This window comes from Hakea prostrata, chromosome 1, assembly GCF_041222555.1.
Source record: "Hakea prostrata isolate BN-2017 chromosome 1, UWA_Hpros_2, whole genome shotgun sequence".
Classification (NCBI taxonomy): domain Eukaryota; kingdom Viridiplantae; phylum Streptophyta; class Magnoliopsida; order Proteales; family Proteaceae; genus Hakea; species Hakea prostrata.
Genome location: NC_142600.1, coordinates 19,382,498 through 19,406,947, shown reverse-complemented (window position 1 = coordinate 19,406,947; position 24,450 = coordinate 19,382,498). Strand labels below are relative to the sequence as shown.

At 39.4% G+C, this 24,450-nt stretch overlaps 1 protein-coding gene across 1 annotated transcript; it reads left to right on the top strand.

The window, feature by feature from the left end:
* Positions 1-1,235: 1,235 nt before the first annotated feature.
* LOC149028099 (histone-lysine N-methyltransferase ATXR3-like protein) lies at positions 1,236-23,641 on the top strand. Its single transcript, XM_089168533.1, has 5 exons — positions 1,236-2,068; positions 2,204-2,401; positions 4,505-4,787; positions 16,534-16,696; positions 23,157-23,641. Exons 1-5 carry the CDS (start codon positions 1,372-1,374, stop codon positions 23,349-23,351), a joined length of 1,536 nt encoding a protein of 511 aa, XP_089024659.1. The 5' UTR covers positions 1,236-1,371; the 3' UTR covers positions 23,352-23,641.
* Positions 23,642-24,450: the final 809 nt, after the last annotated feature.

The window sequence follows — 24,450 nt, the reverse complement described above, 5'->3', positions numbered from 1 at the left end:
ACAAACCACAAGTAATCCAAAATGTCTATAAAAGTGAACATTCATTAATTAACTAGAAGTTCACTTTAGATATTCCAAACTAGATATCCAAAACCTAATGCTTTAAACAACTTATAATGCCTAAAATCTAAGCCATAACAAAAATATATAGACTTGTAATGAAATATATGTACTAGTTATCCCCCGATTAACAAATAATTTTATTGGCTCAATCCACTAAACAAATCTTAATTTCAAGTAGGTTTTTGTTATAAATTGATACGTTTAAAAATTGTTTTACTTTCGGATTCTTACAAAACAAACGTCAGATATGGGCCGACTCAACGGTCGGAAAACTGTTTCTGATGACTAAGTCAATAAATGCACAGCCAATGAACTCTGACGAGCTGCAAAGCTTGATTGAAAGATTCAATAAAGAAAAAACAATTCAGTTACCTTCACTTCGTGTTATGCTTCGATTTATATAGGGTTTCCCTCTTATTTATAATCGTTGGATAAACTCACAAGTCTTACATGTAATCGTCTGAGTGTAGGGTTTAATCTTAATATGAGTTAGTTGCGGCTTCCATATGGGGCACGATTGCCTATTCTGAATTTGGCGGGATCACGATCCCTCCTATAACTGTTGAGTTCCTTCACGCTCAATGCTCCAATGGGCTAACCTCTATATCTGGTTTCGATGGGCTATGACCCAACCATAGTTCGATTTGGTTGATTATTATTTTGTACTCAGTATAAATCAACAAGGCCATCAAAAGACCTGCTAATACAACAGAAAACAACAAATCTAGAACATGAACATAAACTTCTAACATCTTCAATAAGGTCAAGAGAGACCCAATATTCTAATGAAGCTGAAGTGTCATACACTGCTACGATCACTAGAGCACATTCTCAAAAACTTATAATAGGTACTCCATGATTACTCTTCTCTTGATCGATGAAAATAAGGTACCCTACATTATTATGCTTTCAGAGACTATATTGGGTTATTTTGTGGGGAAGGCAGCAAAGGATTTCGAATGTCTCACATTCTAAACCGGATGTAGTTGCCTGTGGTGGCTTCATTGTTATTTCCAGACGCTGGGTATTATTACGTAAATACTTTGCGTTCATTGTATATAAAATAAAAAACCCCGTTTGAACCCTTTTCATTATTACCCCAAAAAAAAGTTTTTTTTTTTTTTTTTTTTTGGGGTATATACTGTATTCCGCTCTTATGAACTAGTATATCTGCTTGAGCAGAAAAATAGAACTAGTATATCTGCGGCCATGGTGACCCAGTGAGGGTTCATAAAAAATATAGTCTTTAATTCATCATCCATGTCTTGGGGGTTTCTAATTTTTCCTTAGAAACCTCAGAAACCAGAAATGGCGTCAATCAACTTTGGATGGTTCGGGGAGAACTGGTTTCAGAAGCCCCAAAATCCTGTTTCTCCATTTCAGTTAGCTTCATCGAGCGAATTCGGTTTCCTAAAACGATTTCAAACCCCAAAGTTCGCTTCCATCAGCGGTTCGATTCCGTTTGGTAAACGGAAAAAGTCTAAAAAGGCTCCCCAAACGCCCGGCAAGTACAAGAGAATGCTCGATCAGTTCAACTGGGAATGTGAGAACCTCCCTGATTATAGACATACACCAGAGGTGGAGAAGATACTCAATGAAGACCCAGTTTTCGAGAAAAAAGAGAATCCCACTGAAGAAGAGATCAAAGAGAACGCTCAATGGTGGGAAGATTTCCGGAAGAGCCCTGTTATTCAGTTTTTGAGAAGGGTTGAAGAGATTGATGACAAAATCAATGAAATGGAGCTTAAAGAGAATGCGACTCCATTCAGGAGAGAGGACAAGAAGCTCTGGCAGGCCTTGCCTCATGTACCTGGACTGGATGGGCGGCCAATGCCTAGAAAAGCAATTAAGACGCAGAAAGAGTCGAATGATAAGTTCTGGGATTTCGCGAAGCAGTTCTTTTTCGGGCTTTGGGGATTTCGACAGAGGCCATACCCTCCGAGTCGCCCAATCGATGTTGCGCAGGCTATTGGATACAAGCGACTAGAGAAGCGATACTACGACTGTGAGTTTTTCTGTTTAATTCTGGCTCCATTGCAATTCTGGTTATGCATGCAGTTTCATTATGTTTTTCCTTTCACTGCTGTGTGTTTTACCATTTTTCTTCTCTCTTCTGATATCATATTATTTAATGCCATAGTTATCATGAAGACTGGTGGTTGGTTCTACAAAGATCGGTTGGGGCGCACAAGAGGACCACTTGAACTGATTACGCTGAAAACTGCTTGGGCTGGAGGAATAATTGACAAACACACTTTCATCTGGGGTGAGGACATGGATGAATGGGCACCAATTGGCATGGTATACGGCTTGGAGAGAGCAATTGCTACTTGGGAAGGTCTGTTTAGTAGTTATTATTGTTGTTATTATTTTTTAAATTTCTCATGCTTTTGTAACTTTTATTTTACTTTATTTTTATTAGAGTCTTTTACATGTCACTCACACAATGGGGGTGAAACTCGGGGTTTCCCACTATAGTGGCTAAAATTACTTGTCATCCACTTTCATTGTTGCAAGTTACCCACAATTAGGTTTTTGACCTGGATTCTGTTAAGTCTCTCATAGATATCATAGATTTGACTCATCATTTTCTCGTGAGAATAGGTTTCCTTCAAGTCATTGCATATATCATTGGCAGTAGATTGAAACATACATTTGCAGCAATATTGGGTTCCATACTAGTCCATAACTAGATCATTATTATGGCATTATCTCTGGACTGAGCTTCAAAATTTTTATCTTTGGTAAAAAGTGGTGTAATCTCAATGCAGGATAGTTTGCCCTCGTCCAAGATGAGACCCTTACAGTTTGGGCCCGATGTAACCCCCAAATTGAGGGCCAGTCTTCAGGATCAATCAATTTTAATTCAGCAGTAAATTGGGTCTCCTTAAACCCTGCGGAGACCTTGTGGCCAGGGACATAAGGCTGTTTAGGGGTTTTAGGATTTGTAGGGATGGTACTAGATTCGGCTAGGGTCTAGAGAATAGGGGTTATTGAAACAGAAACTTGAACCTTGCTGTTTCAGGTTCCAAGCTTGAAATCCAGAAGTCCTAGGGTTAGGGTTTCGGGCATTTGGGGCTGCAAAGGAATTAGGGTAGACTAGGTTTGGCGGGTCTGATTGGGTTGAAACTAAGAGGGAGGGTCAGTAGGATTGGTGCGAGGAGGCTCCTAAAGTTTGGGATATATCTAATGGTCAGATTGCCATAGATCTGACCTTGAATTTTAGGTCTTAGAAAATGTCCAAAAATTCCAGGAAAAAAAGGATATGGGGCTCAGCTTTTTTTTTTTGGGGGGGGGGGGAGAAGAAGGGATTCGGTCTTCCTAGGGTTGTGGGGGTGGGTAGGACTACAGTTAGGGTCGAGAGCTTAGGGAGGGAAGGGAAAGAGGTTCCCTAAAGGGATTCAGATTGGGAAGATCAGGGTTTGAGGATTGGAAGGGGTTCCTGCAGGCAAAGGGGAAGGGAACACAGAGGCTTCGAGATGTAAGCAGAAGGGAGAGGGGTAGGGGCGGCGGTGTTGTTTGTTAAACTTACTTGAAGTAGAGGATGGGGGCTTGAAGAACATCCAAATCTGCAGGATTTGTAAACACAAAACAGCCGCAAGTCTCCCCTCCTAAGGAAACTCACAACTCCACTCTTGGACACTTCCAAATCTCAAATTTTATTATTCATCAAATCTGTCTTTTACAAACTGGAGTCGCTCTATTTATAGCCCATGTGAATGAACTCACACTATAACTTAGAAGGTGAATCTAATTAGGAGTTTAGGACTCTACTTGGACTAAGGACTCTCACTCCAACAAGGACTTTATCATAATCCATCATAGAATGATCCAAAGTACAACATAAGAGTAGATCTAGACTCCTTGTAAGAAGTGGATTGCTATAAAGAGAATCCCTCTCTAATTGGGATCCTACCCTAACTAGGACTCTTCAATAATTTGACAAAGACAAATCCAAATTCCAAAACAAAGGCGGGATTGGAATCCTACTAGCCTACTGGAAAATTTTGTCCTTAGTGTCCTGGGTTTTGACAGTTGCCTACCAACTGTGTACTTTTGCATGTAATGTAAAAGTAAAGGAGTTATTATTCTGTTGCTTCACTTTGGTGGTCAAATGGGATCTGATTGTCCAGAAGGAAGGTAAGTGAGACTTAAAACTTTCTCAGAATTATATGGTTGGACCTCCTCCTTTTTTCTGCTGCCATTTAGGCAGAGACAACTTGATAAGCGTTCCCCTCATTCGCCCTTCTGCATCTTTGCATGAACTCTGAGCTTTCGATTTAGTTCTAATGGCCTTCACAAGTCGTTAGTGAACCGCTCTGATTATCTGATATTCTCAGATGTTATTAAAAGAAAATGAGTTTGTACCTCAGGCATATAAATAGTACTTAAAGTTTGTATCCTGTGCACTGTTTGCTTATAGTTTGTTTGTTATCTTCAGTTCGTCTAGGAGCTGCTGCAACAGCTTCTATTCACAAGCTCATGAAAGGAATTCCTCCCTGGGTTCCACTCAAGGGGTTCGAGAAGAAGACATATAAGCAGGTTCAAGTAGAGGCGCTTGAGAGCAAGAGGCGTGATTTAGCCGTACTTGAAGCAAATGGTGGCATTTGGCCTGGAGTTAAGACCCCCAGTCATGCATTGTTTCTTTGGGCTAGTGGATCGGAGCTTACCACAATATTAGAAGCTGACCATATGCCTAACAAATACATCCCTAAAGATCTTAGGTATCACTCTAGCCTTCAAACTCACTTTTCCCTTTATTCCGGTTTTAAAAGATATTTTCTGATCTCTTAAGTGGTTTACTGTTTGTTTTAGATGTACAGAACAATTTTGCTGTCATTTTATTTTCTCAGTTTCAGATTGATCTGGAATTTAAACACATGTAAATTGATGTTTGCTGTTACCCTTTTGTTTCTTGTGGATGTTGAAACTCTAAACATGTGATCGTTTCATATAAGATTATTTTGTGGGACAGAGGTATTATATTTAAGGGCTGCAACTTGGTGGGTTGAATCAGTTTGAAGGCCAACCTTGTCGTTAATAGAGGAGAAGGTAATGTTGAAGCCAGCCCAAAGCAAGCAAGGAGTCCTCATTCACTAATGCAACCATGAATTGTATAGGGTTATCTTGGATGCATGTTAGCATTTCTGAACCTATATAGGAAACCATGTTTCAGTTGGTGGAATTCTTAATGTGGGCCCTATGGTTCTTCTTGTTTCTTCTTGTAATGAGGACGGGTTCCTTGTCAACTGGGATCCATGTGGAGTTGTTAGCCGCTGTAGCAGTATAGAGCATTGCAAAATGCATTGAAACACTGAAGATTGCTGAAGATATTTTCAATATTTAGATTTTGGTTCTTTCTGTGGGAGTGGGCGTTTCAAGTTCTCCTTTGCCTTCCTTTCGGGTTCCACATTTTCTTTTGGGGGTTTGAATTTTACTTCCATCAAATTTAATGTTTCTTGGTATGATTAATTTATTATTACTTTGAGCTGCAACTATAGATTTGTATTATTACTTATTATTGTTGTCGTTGTTACGAGTACGATATCAGAAAATAAAACCAGCAATGAAGAAGAAGAAGAAGAAAGTTAAGTGTGAGGGCTGCTAGGGAGTCTTTAACAACTGATAGCAACCCCTCAATCAATTCTATTTATATAGCGACTAATTAAGATGGTCTCCTATTCTAAATTAGGAAATTGATGTCTTAACTCTAAGTCTCTAACTAGGAAATTAAGTAAACATAGAAATAGATATGCTGTAGGACAAAACATGTAAAACAAGGCAAAATTCTATTTACATGAACAATTTCAAGGCCCCTTTTTCAGCTTTGATGGAATATTATTAGTAGAGTTTGTGAGGGGTGAAGACAGGATCACGTGAAGACGTTTTAGAATGCCGAAGATTTTATTTATTTTGTCTCTTTTTTAGTTAGTTAGAAGTTATGTATTTATTTATTATTATTTTTTATGTTGTTGGGAGAATTACTTTCTGTTTCTCAGTACAGCTACTTTCCAAATTTAGAATTAGTATCTATTTCAAAATTAGGACTTCCAATTTTTGTCTCTGAGCCTATGATCTCTCTCATATATCTATATATGGCTGTGAATTATTTGAACATTGATTAATGAAGCTTTGCTTTGATTTTTTTCTATTCTTCTCATGTTGAGTGATAAGAAGAGCTAGAGGCCTTGCTGTGAGAGCAAAACACCTAGGGTTGAGGCACCTTGCTGAGTGAGCTGAACACCTTTATCCCTCGTACTTCTTATTTTCTTATCATTTTTCTTTTCTCTTTTTTGAGTCCTATACTCCTACTTGAGTGGAGATTGTGCTTCGGAAGTTGATAGAAGAAGGCCATCAACCTGTGATCATGCTTTATCAAAATGGTATGCTAAACTGCTGCTAGAACTTCCATTCGAACGGGTGTTGATTGAAGTTCTGTTCGATTGCTGCAACTATTATCAATCCTGCTGTTTAGCTGAACCTCTTCTACATTAAGATAGAGAAGCCTAAAACAACTAGGAAATAACCAGACATAAATATAGCCTTGATAGAGGGACTCCTATCATGTTATGCAACAATATATAATGGTCCTCTCAAGCTGGAGCATACAAATTACCGCATACCCAGCTTGGAATAGCCTATCCAGAGTGTAGGGCCAAACAGATGCTTGATACCGTGATCTAAAAGCTGATCTGCAAAAGAACTAACAGAGTGGCAGTTAGTTTCTTCATGGCTGCATCTGTCACAAAGCGACAATCAAATTTAATTAGCTTGGTTCTTCCATGAAGCATTGGATTATGAGCAACATAGACAAACAACTTGAACCTCATAGAATGTGTTATTGGAGAGGTAACTTGGTGATGCAGAATTGAAGAGATATACAAGAAAGAAGAAGCCCAATGGGTCAGACCCATCAAAGGCCTAAAGCTATCACCCAAATCAGCCCATGGCTTTCATGGGCTAGGACTACTTTAGCGGGTTAAAGTCAACCCACATATTTTGATCTCCATGGACTAGATCTAAGCCCAAGTCTAGTTTTTGAAAAGTCAATAAAAAGGGCTAAGCTTTGAAATGAGAAGAACTCATTGTCAAAGGAGTTTTTCTTTGTCAAGAGTTAGGAAGTGATTGAGTCATTAATATGTAGGTGTTAGCTAGTGGTTGAATGTTACATTTGATGTGTATGTTTCTATAGAATACTATATAAAGAGACTTATATAAGAGGAGGAGACATTCATCATTTGAAATCAAATTGCTTTGTTAGCTATTATTATTCTTTGGAGAAAGCTTGTGTTTGACCAGGGTAGGTTGGTGTCCAATCCAATCGATCCACCTTGCGAGTGTGAAGCCTGGGTGTTACTTTGTTGTCTTTGTTGTTCTCTCATTTATGCTATATCATTCCGTGATTTCTCCATTTAGCTATAAGCCCATCTAGTTCTTAATCTTCTATTTTGGTTACTACCCTTATCTTGAAGGACAAATCTGTCCCTACTGTTTTGATGTTATCCTAGAGTTATCATTGTGATAGGTCTCTAGATTTCAGATTTGCTTCATATCTGAAATTTATCTCATTCTTAAGTCTATGAAATCTGAATTTCCTTCCTATGAAAAGATCTTATTTGGCTAATGTTTTGATCAGTCAAATACAATACTATATTATTTGGTATCAGAACCATGACAGGGAGTGAAAATTCTAGACCATCTGGTCCAACTGATCCTATGGCAACAATGATGGAGATGTTTCAACAATTGAAGAACCAAATCATTGCGAACTAGAAGCAAGTGGGAGAGAGGCTCTCATTAATGGAGGCTAGAGTTTTTGCCTCTTCTCATGCCCCACATCCTCCACTTGGTAAAGAATCCTAGCTAGCTCACTTTGTAGCCAATTTTCCTATTTGGAGGAATATAGAGAGAGGGCCCCAAAGGATTCCAGATGTGCAACCGACCTTCGAAGAGCACCTACAGAGTTATTTCACTGAAGAACAACTTACATTTAATAGGCATGTTGGTGACTCTCAAAAGGTTAAGCTTGAACTCAAGGAATTCTTAGGTAAGCATGGTCTTCAAGTGTTTTACGATTGGTTGGCAGCATTGGATGACTATTTTGATTGGTATGGACTATCGGAGGCACGAAAGATGAAGCTAGCACGTACCAAGCTAGTTGGAGCTGCACGTGAATGGTGGAGAACTCGTGAATATGAGTTGGAAGATCATGGTAGAGCTCCAACTACATGGGAGGAGATGAAGGAAGAACTTAAACAAAAGTACTTGTCATCCATCTTTCGACTGCGACTACAAGACAAGTTAAATTCTCTTTGTCAACTTGTTAGTTGCAGAATATATGGAACAATTTGACTCCTCCTCTTCTTGTACCCTCTCTTCTTGTACAAGGATTAAAGAGAAGGAGATCCAAATCTTGTCACGTTTCAGATTGCGCTTATGACTTGAAATCAATAGGGCCATTGGCGTTGTGGATGTGGAAAATGTTTGGGACTGTTTTGAGAAGGCCCTATGTGCTGAAGAATTACTGGCATCCAATAACAGGAGGTTCGGATACCAAGCTGGAGAGGCTGGGCAAAATTCTCCAGCACCAAGACCTATTATAGAAACCCTTCCTTAACCCACAATTCCTACCCAACAAGATAAGGGTAAGGCTCTTATGACTAATGGCAGCCAAACACAATGTTTCTGTTGTCAAGTGGTGGGACATTAAAATAAGTATTGTCCACACTGTGAAAAAATTAATGCTCATCCTCGGACACCGCTTCTCTATCTTCAGCCATTGATTTAAATCCCTTTAAGCGCGCTACTGAGTCTCCTACCTCCCTCCATGCGCACGATCTGATTGTGCTGGGTGTAGAAGGAGTATCTGTCCTATTAAAGGACACAACCCTTATGGTGACGACTTCTTGATTGAGCACAAGTCATCCAAGAGAAAGAAGGAAAAGAAAAAATCCGCAAAATAGTTTCTTTTGGTCACTGTCTGGCCCTTGTCTTTAGGCTATGTTGTAGTTGGTATGTCTGTTCGATTTAGCTTCGCTTAATTTTGCTACGTTGTATGTTCGCTCCTTCGGTTTTTAATGAATTTATTTATTCATCCCAAAAAAAGAAAAAAAGAAGAAGAAGATTAATGCTGCTGTTGATGTTGGAAAGGCAGTGGAGGAAGAAGATCCTGATCTATTTCCTTACCAACTCGATGATGATGATGACTATAACGGAGCTGCATATGATGAGGGTGATACCAAGGGTGATGACACTTATGTTGTTCATATAGTAAGCTGCATCTTAGTGGCTGAAACCAAAGGAGAGGATTGGCGGCGCAATTGTATATTCTACAGCCGTATGAAGTCTGGAGATAATACCGCTTTGGTGATAGTTGACAGTGGGAGCTGCGTCAACCTTACTTCAGACACGTTTGTGAAGAAGGCCAACTTGAAGGTGGAGAAGCATTCCCAACCATATCGGGTGTCCTTGCTGAATGGAAATACTTTGGAAGTGAATCAGCGTTGTTCTGTACCGATGAAACTCCATAGGTATGAGGAAGAGGTATGGTGCGATGTAATCCGTATGCATCTTACTTACGTTCTATTTGGTCGACCATGGATGTATGATAATTATATTGTGGTTGGGGGAAGGAAAAACCAGTGTGTTTTCAAGTTTAAAGGACATCACACTGTCCTCCGTCTAGTCAATGTCCCAGCTGAGATGCCTCAGCAGAGGTCCTTGAGGACCAACCAAAATAGCACTAGTGAAGCGCAATAGGTGCTGTCCATTCCACCAAAGAAGTTGTTGGCAGTTCCTGACAAGGAGTTCATCCACACTAGCAATGGTACATGGCTGGTATTGGCTCTTGTTACAAGGGAACTTGCCCCTCAACTTGAAGTGGCATTCCCTCCACCTATTAAAGAGTTACTTCTTGATTTTTCTGATGTGGTTCTTGATGAGTTGCCGAATGAGCTACCTCTTATGTGTGATATTCAACATGCCATTGATTTGGTACCAGGTTCGGTGTTACCAAACCTACCGGTTTATCGCCTCAGCCCAGCAGAGCACAACGAACTCAAACGGTAGGTGGATGAGTTGCTATATAAAGGATTCATTTAGGAGAGCTTTAGTCCATGTGTTGTGCCAACATTACTCACTGCAAAGAAGGATGGCTCATGGCATATGTGTGTGGACAGCAGAGCAATCAACAAGATTATAGTCAAGTATAGATTTCCTATACTGTGGTTTGATGACATGTTAGACATGCTGACTGAGGCTAAGATCTTTTCTAAATTGGACCTCAAAAGCAGCTATCATTAGATTTGTATTTGGCCTGGAGACAAATGCAAGACTGCCTTCAAGACCAAGGATAGACTATTTGAATGGAAAGTCATGCCTTTTGGTTTGACAAATGCACCTAGCACATTCATGAGGGTTACGACAGATGTACTTCGTCCTTTTATTGGTCAATTTTTTGGTCGTCTACTTTGATGATATGTTGATCTATAGCAAGCATCCAAACGATCACGTCAATCACCTACTTCAAGTCTTGAGAGTGCTTCGCAATGGGAAGCTATATATCAATCTCAATAAATGCTCCTTTATGCTGCCAAAGGTTGTGTTCCTTGGTTTTATTGTCTCATAACAAAGGGTTGAAGCTGATCCAGAGAAGATAAGGAGCATCACTAATTGACTTACCCCAAGGACAATCATTGAAGTTGGTAGTTTCCATGGACTTGCATCGTTTTACAGGAGATTCATTTGGAACTTCAGTGCAATCATGGCACCTTTTACCGAATGTTTAAAGCAAGGGACGAGTTCAAATGGACAACAAGGGCAACCAATGCCTTTCATCTTATCAAGCAAAAGATTACAGAGGCTCCAATACTTCGTGTACCAGATTTTGACCGTATATCTGAGGTAACAACTGATGCCTCACATATTGGTTTGGGAGGTGTATGGATGTAAGGAGGACACCCTTTTGCTTTCTATAATGAGAAGCTCAATGATGCCAAATGACGTTACTTGACATGTGATCTGGAGCTTTATGCTATCGTCTAGGTGTTACGCCATTGGAGACATTATCTCATTGGCAAAGAGTTCATTCTCTATATCGATCACGAGGCCCTCAAGTATCTTTGTGCAGAGAAGTCGATTAGCAACAGGCACACCAAATAGGTTGCTTATCCATAGAGTTTGCATTTGCAATGACAAAGCAAGAAAGGAGAATATAGTGGCTGATGCATTGAGCCAAAAAGTACTTACTCTTAGCACATTCTTATCACATGAGTTAGCATTGATCAGATACGTGATGAGTATGCATCTGACGAAGATTTCAGCATGCCATATAAGGAGTTACAACAAAACGGGCAACATCATAAATACTCACTTCACGACGGGTATTTGTTTTTGGAAACTCACATCACATCATATGGGAGTTGCATGGTGGATGCTTTGGAGGTCACTTCGGCAGGGATAAGACTATCATACAAGTTACTGATCGGTATTATTGGCCTCATATTGCAAAAGTTGTTTATTATGTAATCAAGAGATGGAGAGTTTGTCAACTAGCCAAGGGAACCAAGCAAAATACAGGTTTGTACTCACCATTACCAGTTACTTATGCACCTTGGATTGATATTAGTATGGATCTCGTACTTGGGCTACCCTCAATAGAAGAGCGATATGACTCCATCATTGTTGTAGTTGATTGATTCTCAAAGATGGGTCATGTTTTACCATGTCACAAGACCTTTGATGCATCTCACATTGCAAAGATATTCTTTAAGGAGGTTGTACGACTGTATGGGCTATCAAGTAGCATTGTCTCAGATCGTGATGTTAAGTTTATGAGCTGCTTTTGAAAGACATTGTGGCTGAAAACTAATATAAAGTTACAGTTTTCAATCGCATTCCATCAACAAATTGATGACTTGATGCACCAATGTTCCTCCTTTACCTAGGGCAGATTTCAATGGAGAAAGTCCTTTGAGGTGGCATGGCCACATTCGATGGGTGGCTGTAAATGCCCCTGTATGGTGAAGCGATTTTAATCTAGATTGAAGGAATTAGAAGAAGTAGGGGCAGACCTATGGTAACCTTAAGTGAAGTGGGGAGAAAGGATATGTATAGCTTAGGCCTTGTATCTAGCATGGCTTCAAACATAATTGATTGGAAAGCAAGAATCCATGTAACTGACCCATTTAGTTGGGACAAAGACAAGGCTTCTTCTTGTTGTATTATCAGGATGAAATTTTTTTTGATATGCATAAGAAACTAAATTTCTATTTCAAGGCCAAAATTCTAAAAAACAATAATTAACTTGGACTGATCTCTTATGTTCTATTTAATTGAGAGTGATCATCCAAAACTGTAACAAAGCGATAAAAATCAAACCAATTATGGCTTATTGGGCACGGCAGGGACCCTAAATACTAGAGTGAAAAAGAAAAATAAAGATAAGAATCTTAGAAATACTCTTAAAAGGAAATGTCTGCTGGCTTCACACTCAAGATGGGTAATGTATTTGGTAGTGAGAACTATTGGCTGAAGCTTGGACAAGGATGGATAACGTAGACGTTGATTTCATTGATGAGGAGGTGAACCACCAGATCCATGGCCACAGCTTCTACTGTGATTACCGGAACTACGTTTGTGGTTGACAATAATGCCCGACTTTTAAGAGGAGAAGAATCAACTCCTACCTCCATGTGGGGCAGATATACACTGAGGACGAGTGAGTGTTTCATTTGTGGAAGACGCTCTCACCGAAAATAATTTGACTCTTTATGAACTGTAGTCAAGGTTAGACCAACCAAAAAGTAGCCACATGGAACTCAGCCCACTGATGCTTTAATGCTTAAAATCAGTAGTAAGAGGTTGGCGTACATGAAATTCTTCAATGTTTCCCTTGTAATTGCTGAGTGTTCATCTAGTGACTTGTCATGTTGCTTGAGATTAAAAAAATTCTCATGTAGTTTAAATCTGAGAAATACTTTTTTTCCCCTAGAGAAGCTTTTCTTCATAAAACCAGCTATGATGTATGGTGTAGAGTGTTGGGCTGTTAAGATGCATATGGATAAACTCAATGTAGCAGAAATGAGGATGCTAAGATGGATGAATGGTAGGAAGGATAGGTAACGAATGATCATGTTAGAGATGGAGTGTGAGAACTCTGATAAATGATAAGCTTCGAGAAAGTTGATTGAGGTGGAATGGCCATGTTCAATGGAGGCTTTTAAATTCCCCTGCTTGGAGAAGCAATTTAATCCATATCAAAGGAATTAGAAGAACTAGGGCCAGACCTAAGGTAACCTTAAGAGAAGTGGTGATAAAGGTTATGCATAGCTTTGGGCTTGTATCTAGTATGACCTCAAATGGATCTGATTGGAAGGCACGGATCCATGTAGCTGACTCCATTTAGTTGGGAAAGGGCTTGTTATTGTTGTTGTGAGCTTTTCTTTGGACATTCCAGACCTTTCTTGGCAATATCATGAAAACATGACATTAGTGTCAATAGTAGGGTCAGTGCAGTTCCATTATAGTATCTTGAGTATGGAATTTTCATGCATCCACTCTAGGTAGCAAAGATTGATTATAAAGTTAAACTCCTATTCTTATGTAGGAAACCATTTTCTTACTCTAACTAGGAATTAATTGAACAGAGATATAAAAAATAGAAGCCTAAAGAAGCTAGGCAGCAACCAAACAAGAAAGTAGTCATAATTGAGTGACTATCCCTATCATTGTATACATATAATCATAATTGAGGGACACTCCCTATCAATTGTATACACATAATCATAATTTGGGGGGGGGGGGGACTCTCCCTATCATTTTATACATTTAACTATATTTAACAATTATTATTTCTTGTTTTCAGAAGGGCATGTTATTTTTCCAAACATTTCAAGGCATGTATTCTGCCGTGTGGATATGTAATGTCTCCGTTATGACTGTTGGATAGGGAGGACATGGTCTAGATTAGTCATGTATCAAATTTAAGAGTCTACAACCAGCTTGGCCCAAAGCCCAATTGTACTGGCATGTGCCCTATATATGATGTATGCACTATGGCTTGCATCCCATGTATGTCCATGAGTTTGTAACAGTATTGTGTTCACTAAGCCAATTCTGAGCGGGATTAGATGGTATAGATTAGAAAAGAAAGTCATAAAATGGATAGTTTAGATTTATCTTGTGATTACTAGGAATGCCACATTCCTTTGTTTCATGGATAGCTACTGATGTGAATCAGAATCAGGGCTGTAATAGGGCCTAAAAAAAGGTAAGAGCCCCATACCCTACGGCCCTCTTTTCCTACCAGGGGTATTTTGTAATTTTGCACCTTTTCAGCTGAGTCAGCTTAGGGTTTTATTAGGTCCAGATGTTTGTGGGACGCTAGATCTACATTTGTTATTGAGTTTGAGTCATTGTTTGTTATATTATTGAAGAATACTAGTTAGGTTGGGATTCCTAAGTTATAAGGGAGTCCCCTATTTGCAGTCTACTTCTTGCAGGGATTCAAGATCTACTTCTAGTTTTTAAAATAGGATCCTTCTAGAGTACAATATGAAAGTGTCCTTGTGTGAGTATTAGTCATTAGTCCCAGTCGGAGTCCCAGTTTGATTTGTATTTTAAAGTTGACTCCTAGTGTGAGTTCCTTCTAAAAACTATAAATAAGCTTTTCTGTAATGTAAAATTCAGGTTATGATCAAGGAAATAATGCTGTGAGTTGAAGGAGCAAGAGCTAGAAGTCGTGGGTTCCCATGGCGGGAACTTGCGGCAGCCATTAATTGAAGATTCTGCAGAATTTTGTGAAGATAATGCCCGAAGCTGTCTCCATGTAAGTATGAAAGCCCCACCCCAATGTCAGCCCCTTCTGTCTTCTTCCTCTCATTTGCGACCCTTCCCTACCCCCTCTAACCGTAATTCTGCTAGCAGTAGCACAGCCCCTTCCCCCCCCCCCCCCCCCCCCCCCCCAAAAAAAAAAAAAAAAAAAAAAAAAATCACTAGCCTACCTTCCCCTTCCCAAAGCCTTTGGCAGCCCCTTAACCCCTTCCCAGCCATAAATCTCTAACCCCCTCCCCTCCCCAGCCCTTTCCTGTTTCTTTTTCTTTCTTTCTTCTTCTTCCTCTAGCTTTTGGTAATTCTGGAATTTCCAGAGATTATAAAAACCAGGATTGCGGCCCCACTCCGGACCTTAGATTCCCCTAGCCCTTTGACCTACACTGACTCCCTTTAGGATTTAGACTCCCCTCCCCAAACCCTACCTTTGACCTTAAGTTACAGCCTCTCCTTTACCCCCCAAAACCTAGTATAATCTAGTCTTCATCTTCTTCATCTTCTTCATTAGAAACCCTGAACCCTAAATTTTCAAATTCCTACTTCTCTAAAACCAATCACCCATACCCCAAGCCCTTCTAGGATCATCTTCCCTCAACCCTAAGAGATAGTCGCCTAACCCTAACCCTAGTACAAATCCTAGAAACCTAACATTGGAACAGACTTGGATCTAACACCCCTAGCGTCTCTTAAGCCTAGCCGAACATAACCCTACCACATTGGAACTTCCAAAACACTCCAATTCCAAGGCCTAGTTAGCTGCTGATTCACTTGAAGAGGATCCTGAGTGTGAGACCTAGATCTAGGGCTTGCATCTACCAACTAAACCCTAGATCCTAGTTCACATCAGGTGCCTATTTCTTTGTTTATTAATTACGATGTGGACTATTAGCTTTCCTTGGTATTTGTTTTGTTTTAAGAAATTTTTGGAAACCAAAATGTCTACTTACTTAGATCATGGTCTGTCAGAAAAATTGTTCACCTATGTCTCACACAAGACTTACTGGGGATAAGATTTCTGATTTTCAGCAGCACTGAGACTGGGTTATAGGAATACAATCCAGACGAGTATGTTGCCTCCAATGAATATTCATTTACCCTTTGAGAAGGCAGAATTGTTGAGTGGTAAGCCTATCTTGTGATGGTTACTGGATCCTAAAGGTGGATTTCCTTTTACTACTATCCAAGGGATCTCTTACTAAAATTTTAGAGATCCACAGAGGATTCCTCTGAAAAAATCGTTATTGTTTTTTTTTGGGTAGTGTTTGCAATGCTATGTTATTGGTTTTTTACTGATAAAATCAATGTGTTATCGTAGCATGACTAAAATATTTTTTTTGTTTGTTCTTAATTTAACCAGCATAAGTTTTATTACTACCCTGGTTGTGCTAAATCACTGGCCTGATCGTTGACCTGTCAAAAGACTAGATCATGGGTCAGAATTCTCTACCATCCACCTCAAACAGTGAGGTGTTTAGGTTGGGTGGAATGGGAACAAGGATAACTCCGTTTTGATTGCTAAACTGGACTAGTTTGTTTGCCTAGCCTGGATATGGGTCAAAACAGATTCTTAAACAATTATTTCGAGGCCTGGAAGTGTAAAGACGACTAAGAGAAGAGTTGTTGCTCGCTTATTTGTGGCAGGATTCAATTGGCTAAAGCTATTCCTGGTTTAAGACCATGGGAGGTTCTGAGCATTGAACAAGCGATGGATAAAATAACATATGGTGGGGAGTGGTATCGTGAACCACTTGGGACATACACAACTGGTCCTCCATACATCATGCACTGGAATAAGGATGTTAAGGTAGATCCATTCCTTCTTGCCTCAGCTTTTTTTTGTACTGATCTTTGTATTGTTTATGCTCCACCATTTACTTCAGATTTGTTTCGACAACTTCATACCTTTTGTACTTTGTTATTTGGTTACTGCATATGGTTACTGATTTTCAACTTAGATGGTCATGATCATATAACATGCGAAGTGCCAAATATGTTAAGGGGAACTTAAGCTATGAGTAATTTTGAAAAATTTTAGCGGCATGTATGATAGCTATTAGTGAACAAGATCCCAGGATGGACAGCTATGTGTCCTGTCCTTGTGATTTTGACAAACAGCTTAAAGGGTATTACTTTGGCTACTGGGGATGGAGGAAGTATCGGTAGGGGCTGCATTGCTTCTGTTAAAAGAGGGGTTTAGGTCATGTGCTGTGGAGAGGTTTAATTTTGTCTTGATGGAAGGGCATTTAGCGTATTAGGTGGATGAGATATTTCCAAAAGGAACGTGTTCAACTTTGCATTCCTTATACAGAGTTGCTTTTTAGTGTTCTGGGGCCTTCTAGGAAGTGTTATTCTTTCTTTGTACCAGTAAATTGTTGTTTATCTTTTCTTTTCTTTTTTTTTTTTTTAATTATTTTTCAGATATTGTTATATTATCTATGCTGAATTATATAGTGGTAAAATCTGCATTCTTTTGGGTGCCTTCATAAGAACTGTTTGGCAACCACATGTCTGTTCTTTTGCCAAAGGAAGAAGAGTAGACACTTAAGTGACTGGTTTCCCTTATTATTGCTTTTTCTTTCCCTATTCTTTATGCCGTTTTTCCCTCGAGTTTTATTGTTAAGAAGGATAGTTGCCTCTGCTGAATATCTATGCATTCATAGTGAAAGTAAACTTTTTTTAACAAAAGAAATGAAATTTTAATAATTATATACTGATCAAGATTTTGAGTTGGATTTGGTATTGGAAAGCTAGTTTTAAGGCTATCTCAGAAAGAAAACATGTTGAGACTTGAGAGACAACAAGCACTATGATGCTTATGATACATGCAAATCATGTATTTCAAGCATTGTGTCCAACATAGTATACAATGTAAAAGTTGGCACATTTCCGTATGGCCTTTTATAGTACCTAGGTCGTGTCTTAGTTGATCAATGGATAGATCAAAAGGCATTGATCAAGGTCAAATTCTAGGTATTTTTCATCAATATTAAAAACAATAAGAAAAGAGGGAAATGATGCTAAGTTTATTTACTGGTGGAATCTCTAAAGCAGTTGCTAAACACAACTTCACTCAGCTAATCTTTGTCCCTATTAAATGGGATTGGTCGCAGGAATCCTATTTTACCTTTCAACTCTAGGCCATATTGTCATTATTCCTAACATACACATGCCTAAACAAAATTATTGGATGGTGTATAGAAGATTAGTTTTGTGGAATGTTGGGATTAAAGAGAGAGAAGTTGGGGAATTTTTTTTTTGGGGAGGGGGGGGGGGGGGTGGGGGTGGGTGGGGGGAGGAGAGAGACGTGGAAATTTTTAGGTAAAGTTTATGAATTTTGAAGTAGGCATTAATAAAACTCTCAAATAAGAATTTAGAGAAGTTTGATCATACAATTAAGAAACCATGTCCGGTGGTGCCCTCATTAGCCAAATTGCCAATTAATTCGCCATTGGAAGGCTCTTAGAGAAAGAAAGGCTTCTGCCATTGCATGACAATCAAACTTTTCTTACAACAGGCATGTGGCACATACTTCTAGAAGCAGTTACACAGATACTTACACATGTAATTACCTATATTAATTTCAGTTTATTGAAGTGAGTGAAAGATATTTTCTCCTGGCATCCCTATAGTTTATAAATAAAGTACTACGTAATTATGTGTTCAATAAGAATGTCTGCAGAGTGCTTCTGTACATAGTACTCGTTATCAAGGATCAAGATCTTGGTTTCTTCCCATCGCCTCTATTTTTTTTTAATTTGTCTCCCTGCAAGTTCGGTCAACATATCACTACTGCCTCCATCTCCCTTCTAGGGTTGTTCTTAAAGCAATGAGAAAGGGTGAGAAGAGAAGTGGGTGAGAGAAAGAGAAAACAGAAAGGGTTAAAAGAAAACCCTTCAGAAACTCCTGCCACAAATGGAGTCCCTGAAGTGGTTGGCTTCCTCCTTTTCATCAACGTCTCCTTCGAGTTGTACATGTTATAACTTTTTCTCAGTTTTCTTTTGAAGTCTACTACCAAAATCCAAGTGGAAGTTGAATTCCCACTGCCGGTCAGGCCGATTCCCATTTTGTCTACTGTTTGTCCAGTGGTGCAAGACAACCCAATGGCCTTCCACTCCTCCAATGACCATTGTAAGTACTTTTCACCCTTTTGTCCCATATTATTCCGCTTACTTTTTCACTGTACTCATTTTGCTTTGCTCTCCAGTTATTTTTGTTTACTCCCTTATCCCTTTTTTTTTCCAGTACTCTTCCAAGATCACCCCTCCTTAATTACGATTGCTTTCATATTCTTTTTCCTGAACAGCCATTTCAGATTGTACTGAAGAGTTCTTTTTACATAATAGCCACTATTATTAGGGTGAAACTAGTAACAACCCACTATTATGCTGTAAATTACATGGCACCCACTTGAAAAATTGCAAGTTACCCACACTCCACAGTTAAGTTTTGCTATTAAATGGCAAGTAAAATTACCTAAATGCCCTTACCTTTATTTAAGTCATTTAAAATTTGAAATTTAAATTACCAAATGCCTTCTGGGCCCTAAAATAACATTATTACCCCCAATTTGACTCAACAAATAACATATATACCCTTACCCCCATTTAACTCATTCGGTGGGCCTACCCTTGCCTGCCTGAAGACACTTGCTGCCGAAATCACTGTCTCTCTCTCTCTCTCTCTCTGCCGAAAATCACCGACTCTATTAATGCTGCCTCTACGACTCTTGGTGAGTGTTAACACGACAACGGAGCGGAAGTGGCAGTAGAGAAACCACAAGAACGACGACAAAAAATAGCTCTGTTCATGCTTGAAGAAGTGATTCCCTTCTGGTGGTGGTGGAAGAGTAGTGGTGGTTAAATTTCTGGCCGGTTTTGACGACCACAGATGTCAAAAAGGCTATACAAATCAAATCCGAACAGGAACCGCCCTTGAGCTTTAGAGCTAGACACTACAAATACCAACAAGTAAGCATTTGTTAGTAAGCAAACAAGGTTTAAAAAAAAAAAAGGCAATTTCTAAAGTACAAATGAGGGAATTCTGGAATTTAAATTTCCACCGATTGCCTTCTTCTCTCCTTGCTGTTCTTCCTTTTTTTTCTTTCTTTCCCTAGTGTTTCAGAGCCCGTAATCTGAAAGCATTTTAGAGTTTTAAGACAAGAAAGTAAAAACGTAGATTCCAGATTCTGTTCCATGTTGCTCACAATGTTACAACTTACAACACTTCCAACTATGCCTGTGTTTGACCTGTCGCCTGTGTTGCAGAGGCAGCGCTAACGGAGTCGATGGCAGAGACCTCCATGATTTCAGGCGCAGATCTTAAAATTTGTTAGAATTTCTAAAAGGCAATCAGTGTTTTGGAAAATTCAGGGATGATTAGAAATACAGAAGAATCAGATTTGAAGAGGAAAGGATGGAAGATTAGAAATAGTAAAGAATCAGATTTGAAGAGGAAAAAGAGAAATTCTCAATATCTTCCTCTTCACTGGTAAAGAAATTCTCAACACAATGCAAATAAAACATGCATCGACAGAAAACAGGACCAGTGAACTAGAAACCTGAAACTCTAGAAGTTGAAAACATCCGGAGAAGATGGTTGCAGAGGGGTGGTCGGAGAAGGGTTGTAGAGAGAGACACAGTGATTTTAGGGCCCTGTGGACTATTGTTGGGGCACACTTGTAATTTCCCTGCCCAAAGGGCATTTAAGTAATTTGAATTTCAATTTTTGAATGACTTAAAATGTCTATAAGGGTATTTATGTCATTTGTTAAGTCAAATTGGGGGTAATAATGCCATTTCACTGTCCAAAGGGCATTTGGGTAATCTGAATTTTAAATGACTCAAATAAGTATAAGGGCATTTAGGTAATTTTACCTAACATTTAACTGCAAAACTTAGTTGTGGGTAGCTTGTAATTTTTCAAGTGGGTGCTATGTAATTTACATTATAATAGTGGGTGGTCACTAGTTTCACCCCATTAATACTGGGTGCCATGTAAAAACTCTGTTACTTATTTACTATTCTACCACAAGTGTTATAAACAAAATATTTCCTCTTTTTCCTTTTAAAGTTTACTGAGTTTTCTCTAACTTGTCTGGGCCCATAACAATTCTGAATTGATATTATCTATATCTTAACAATGATAGCCAATAGTCAGACTGCCCAATAGCTCAACTCCTTAAAGGTGTAACCGATGCAAAAGTTGACTCTTAATCCTGGTGTCAATTCATCCATAGATTCCAACCATGATAGCCAATAGTCAGATTGCCCAATAGCTCAACTCCTTAAAGGTGTAACTGATGCAAAAGTTGACTCTTAATCCTGCTGTCAATTCATCCAGATGATGGAATCTACGGAAGCTTCTATTGATTGACTGGTGGTTTCTGATAGGAATCCCATGCAATCTGGGGATTCTTCCAACTCCTAGCATGGGATCAGTCTCATGGTACGCCATCACCACCATTACCACATTATACACCATAACATCACCAGCACATGAAGTTGATTGATTTGATCATCCTGGTTGTGGAGCTGAAAGATACACAAAGCTGGACATCCTCAAATGTTATGGGCAATGATTGGGAGCAGCGCCTTAACTGGATTCAGAGTTATTTTTAAGGTAGTGCGGGTTGACTGAGGCCATAAAAGTTTTATTCGTAGTGGCTAAACTAAATGGCAAGGCTCAAGTTTAATGGATCAAGCAACAACATAAATAGGCCTTAGGCATAGGGTCAAATCAGTATTTGGGCTAAGATGAGTTAAGTCATGGACCAGAAATGCTTGCTACTGACCACAAGCAGTGCATTCACTTCAGGTCTGCACAGTTGAGACAGGAATGCTTGACAGTTGAGGAGTACGTTGATGGATTCTAAGATTTTTCCATTCAATCTGATTGGAGTGTGATGAAGAGATACAAAGCAGTGAATAACGGTCCCAACCTGTTAACTAACCGCACGACCTCTTTACTGAAGAGGTAGGATGCTATACACACTTCCTTGGACAAGCAATCAAAGATTATCAAGGAAACTCGGCTGCGGAGCCCCCTTCTAATCGAAGACCTTCGGATGGCCTTCTGCCCTATTACGTAAAGGGGGGACTGGGCGCGTATAATTAGGTTGGCCAATGTGTTATAATTTTCTTGTCATTATCGGCATTGTTTACAACTTGTGCTTGGTACGCTCTTACCGCTCCGTGGGGGGGGGGGTGAGATTCCCCCCGTGGCCGGCTACCGCCTAAATCCATAATGCTTTGCATAGCATATCTTGCAATGGAGAATGTTGCTCACATGGTATCAGGTAGAAGGAAAGTCAACAACGGTTTTCTCCTCAAGAAAAATCATTCAACAAACCACATGATATTTGTTTATATATGGCATCATCATGACCTAACCAACCATATTCCACCTCAATGTGGTCTTAACAAACTCCCTATGGCGCCAAAGGCTGGCGGCATTCGTTGGTTTCTGAGTTGGATGCAGAAATGACAATGTTAGTGTCCCTACATTTTGGTACCTTGTATTGATAAGGACTCCTTCATACCTTATGTTCTTGAACAGCACCTCGGTTTTTTGGTACTTAATTTGGTGGCAGAACATTAGCCATGTGCAGTCGATGGCAATGACAACAATTTGGAATGACACCCTTACTGTGTTTGTTGCCCTATTTGAGCATTCTCGAGTTACTGAGGTCGAAGATGGCACTGTACCAGTAACTTCTAGACTTATTTGAAGTGCACTGATCAATTATGTAACCTGTCTAAGTGACCTATGGTTTCTGCATTTTCCTGAAAATATCATCAGAATCAAGGTTCCCAGAAGTTACGTTGGCAAAGCATTTTTTTGAATTTTGAAAATGATGGTGATACCTTCTTTTTGGAACATTCTTGGTATATGGATTTAAAAACCATATATTTGAAGGGCTAAGCTTTCCTTCACCCATAGAGGATGGTTCACCCACCATCCTAGGGTTAGCAGACCTCTCCTAGGGTTTTGGTATCACCAAAATACTCTCCTGTTATCCATTCTTGCCATCACACGCGATTCGGTGAATATGATCCTGTGGATGGAGGGAAAACTTGGTCCAATGCAATTTTTTAGAACAATGCAAGTACTGTTAATATGTGATTTATTGGACATACAATATCTGAGTCAAGTGTAAATATATACAATCCTGTGTTTATGACCTTGTGGTAATGCTATTTATATTGGAAACTGGCCAATGCCTTGACTAATTAGTATCTTGTGTTTGATGCAATTTTTCATTGCAGCATGTGCTTGATGTCTTCTTGAAGCTGAACTACCTCATCTCTGAAAAGTTATCCAACGCCATTCCTGGTTTTTCTACTGTATTGGAGAAAGTCCAAGCAGAGGCAGAGTCTAGATGGGCCTCGCTACAAAAGAAAAAAGCTGCAGAGAAGAAGGCTCAGAATGTGGACTTGTATCCTCCACCACCAACTTTATAGCAATATCCGGTGTTCTGGTTTTTGGGTACACAGAAAACTATGAATACCTTGGTAATGGTGTTACCTGAAGCATCTGATGTTCTAGTTCCAGTCGGAGCCCCAATTTTGATGCCCAGTTGAAAAGACAGTACTGAGCCCTTTCTTTGTGTGGGAGTGGTTGTACATTTTCTTCTTTTTGCAAGGCTATCTGGTTGTGCTCTCACTTGAAAGATCAATTTGGTAATCCACTCCTACTATGGCTTGTAATTGTAAGATTCAAATTATAGGTCTACCTTACAAGTCTCAAGTAACATTAACCTACTTTCCAGCTCGTAATTGTAATACCATTCTAACTGATTGAACCATCTTTTTGTTGAGGTAAATGGATGAGGAGACATAATAGAATTTTTTACATGAACCCCTCCCCTGACTTTGTAGGGATATTCGGGAGCCCCCTTGTCTTTGCAAACCTTGCATAAAGGTCCGCCAAACTCTTCAGCACCCACATTCAGGATCCATCGATACTAACCAGTCCCAGCAACATTCCAGTAATGTCTGTGACTCACATTAGATTCTTATTTTCTTCTCCCCAGAGATTTAGTATTAGAAGGGTCAGAATTTCTACAAAGATTAGGACTTCAAGTGCATATAAGATGACGCCCAGCCTTGGCTACAATCACTCCATTCACCTGTCAGTTTGAAATCTTTCTCCAAAATCTTTTTCTCCGTACCTATTCCGTCCTTTGGCTCAACTCAATACCAAGGTGACTCTCTCAGACATCCCTCTTAGGCACTTCAATAAATCTGTCTTGATGACTACGTGATGTCCATGAATGATGATAGATAAGGTGAACTGAGAAGCTTATGAGAAGTTTTCATTGAGGCTTATGGATGCCATCTACATCTACCCTCGGCACAGGGCGATCTGCTCTGAGGACAAATCCATCTTGTTTGCAGATTTTGTTCTGAGATTTAACGAAACAAGAGTTCCATGAACGGTATGTTCTCTTTTATGGAGAAGAAAAAATACACTTAAAATCGCATATTTTATAAATTAAGAACTTATCTATGAAATAGAGGTTCGAATCCAAGATTTTTTTGGACTTTCTCTATCTATGAA

What these genes read in the sequence shown, in the direction of transcription:
- LOC149028099 (XM_089168533.1), top strand. Translation starts at nt 1,372, where the DNA reads ATGGCGTCAATCAACTTTGGATGGTTCGGGGAGAACTGGTTTCAGAAG. An exon ending in AGCAATTGCTACTTGGGAAG is followed by an intron (nt 2,402 to 4,504) that starts GTCTGTTTAGTA and finishes TGTTATCTTCAG; the next exon opens with TTCGTCTAGGAGCTGCTGCA. An exon ending in ACTGGAATAAGGATGTTAAG is followed by an intron (nt 16,697 to 23,156) that starts GTAGATCCATTC and finishes TTTTCATTGCAG; the next exon opens with CATGTGCTTGATGTCTTCTT.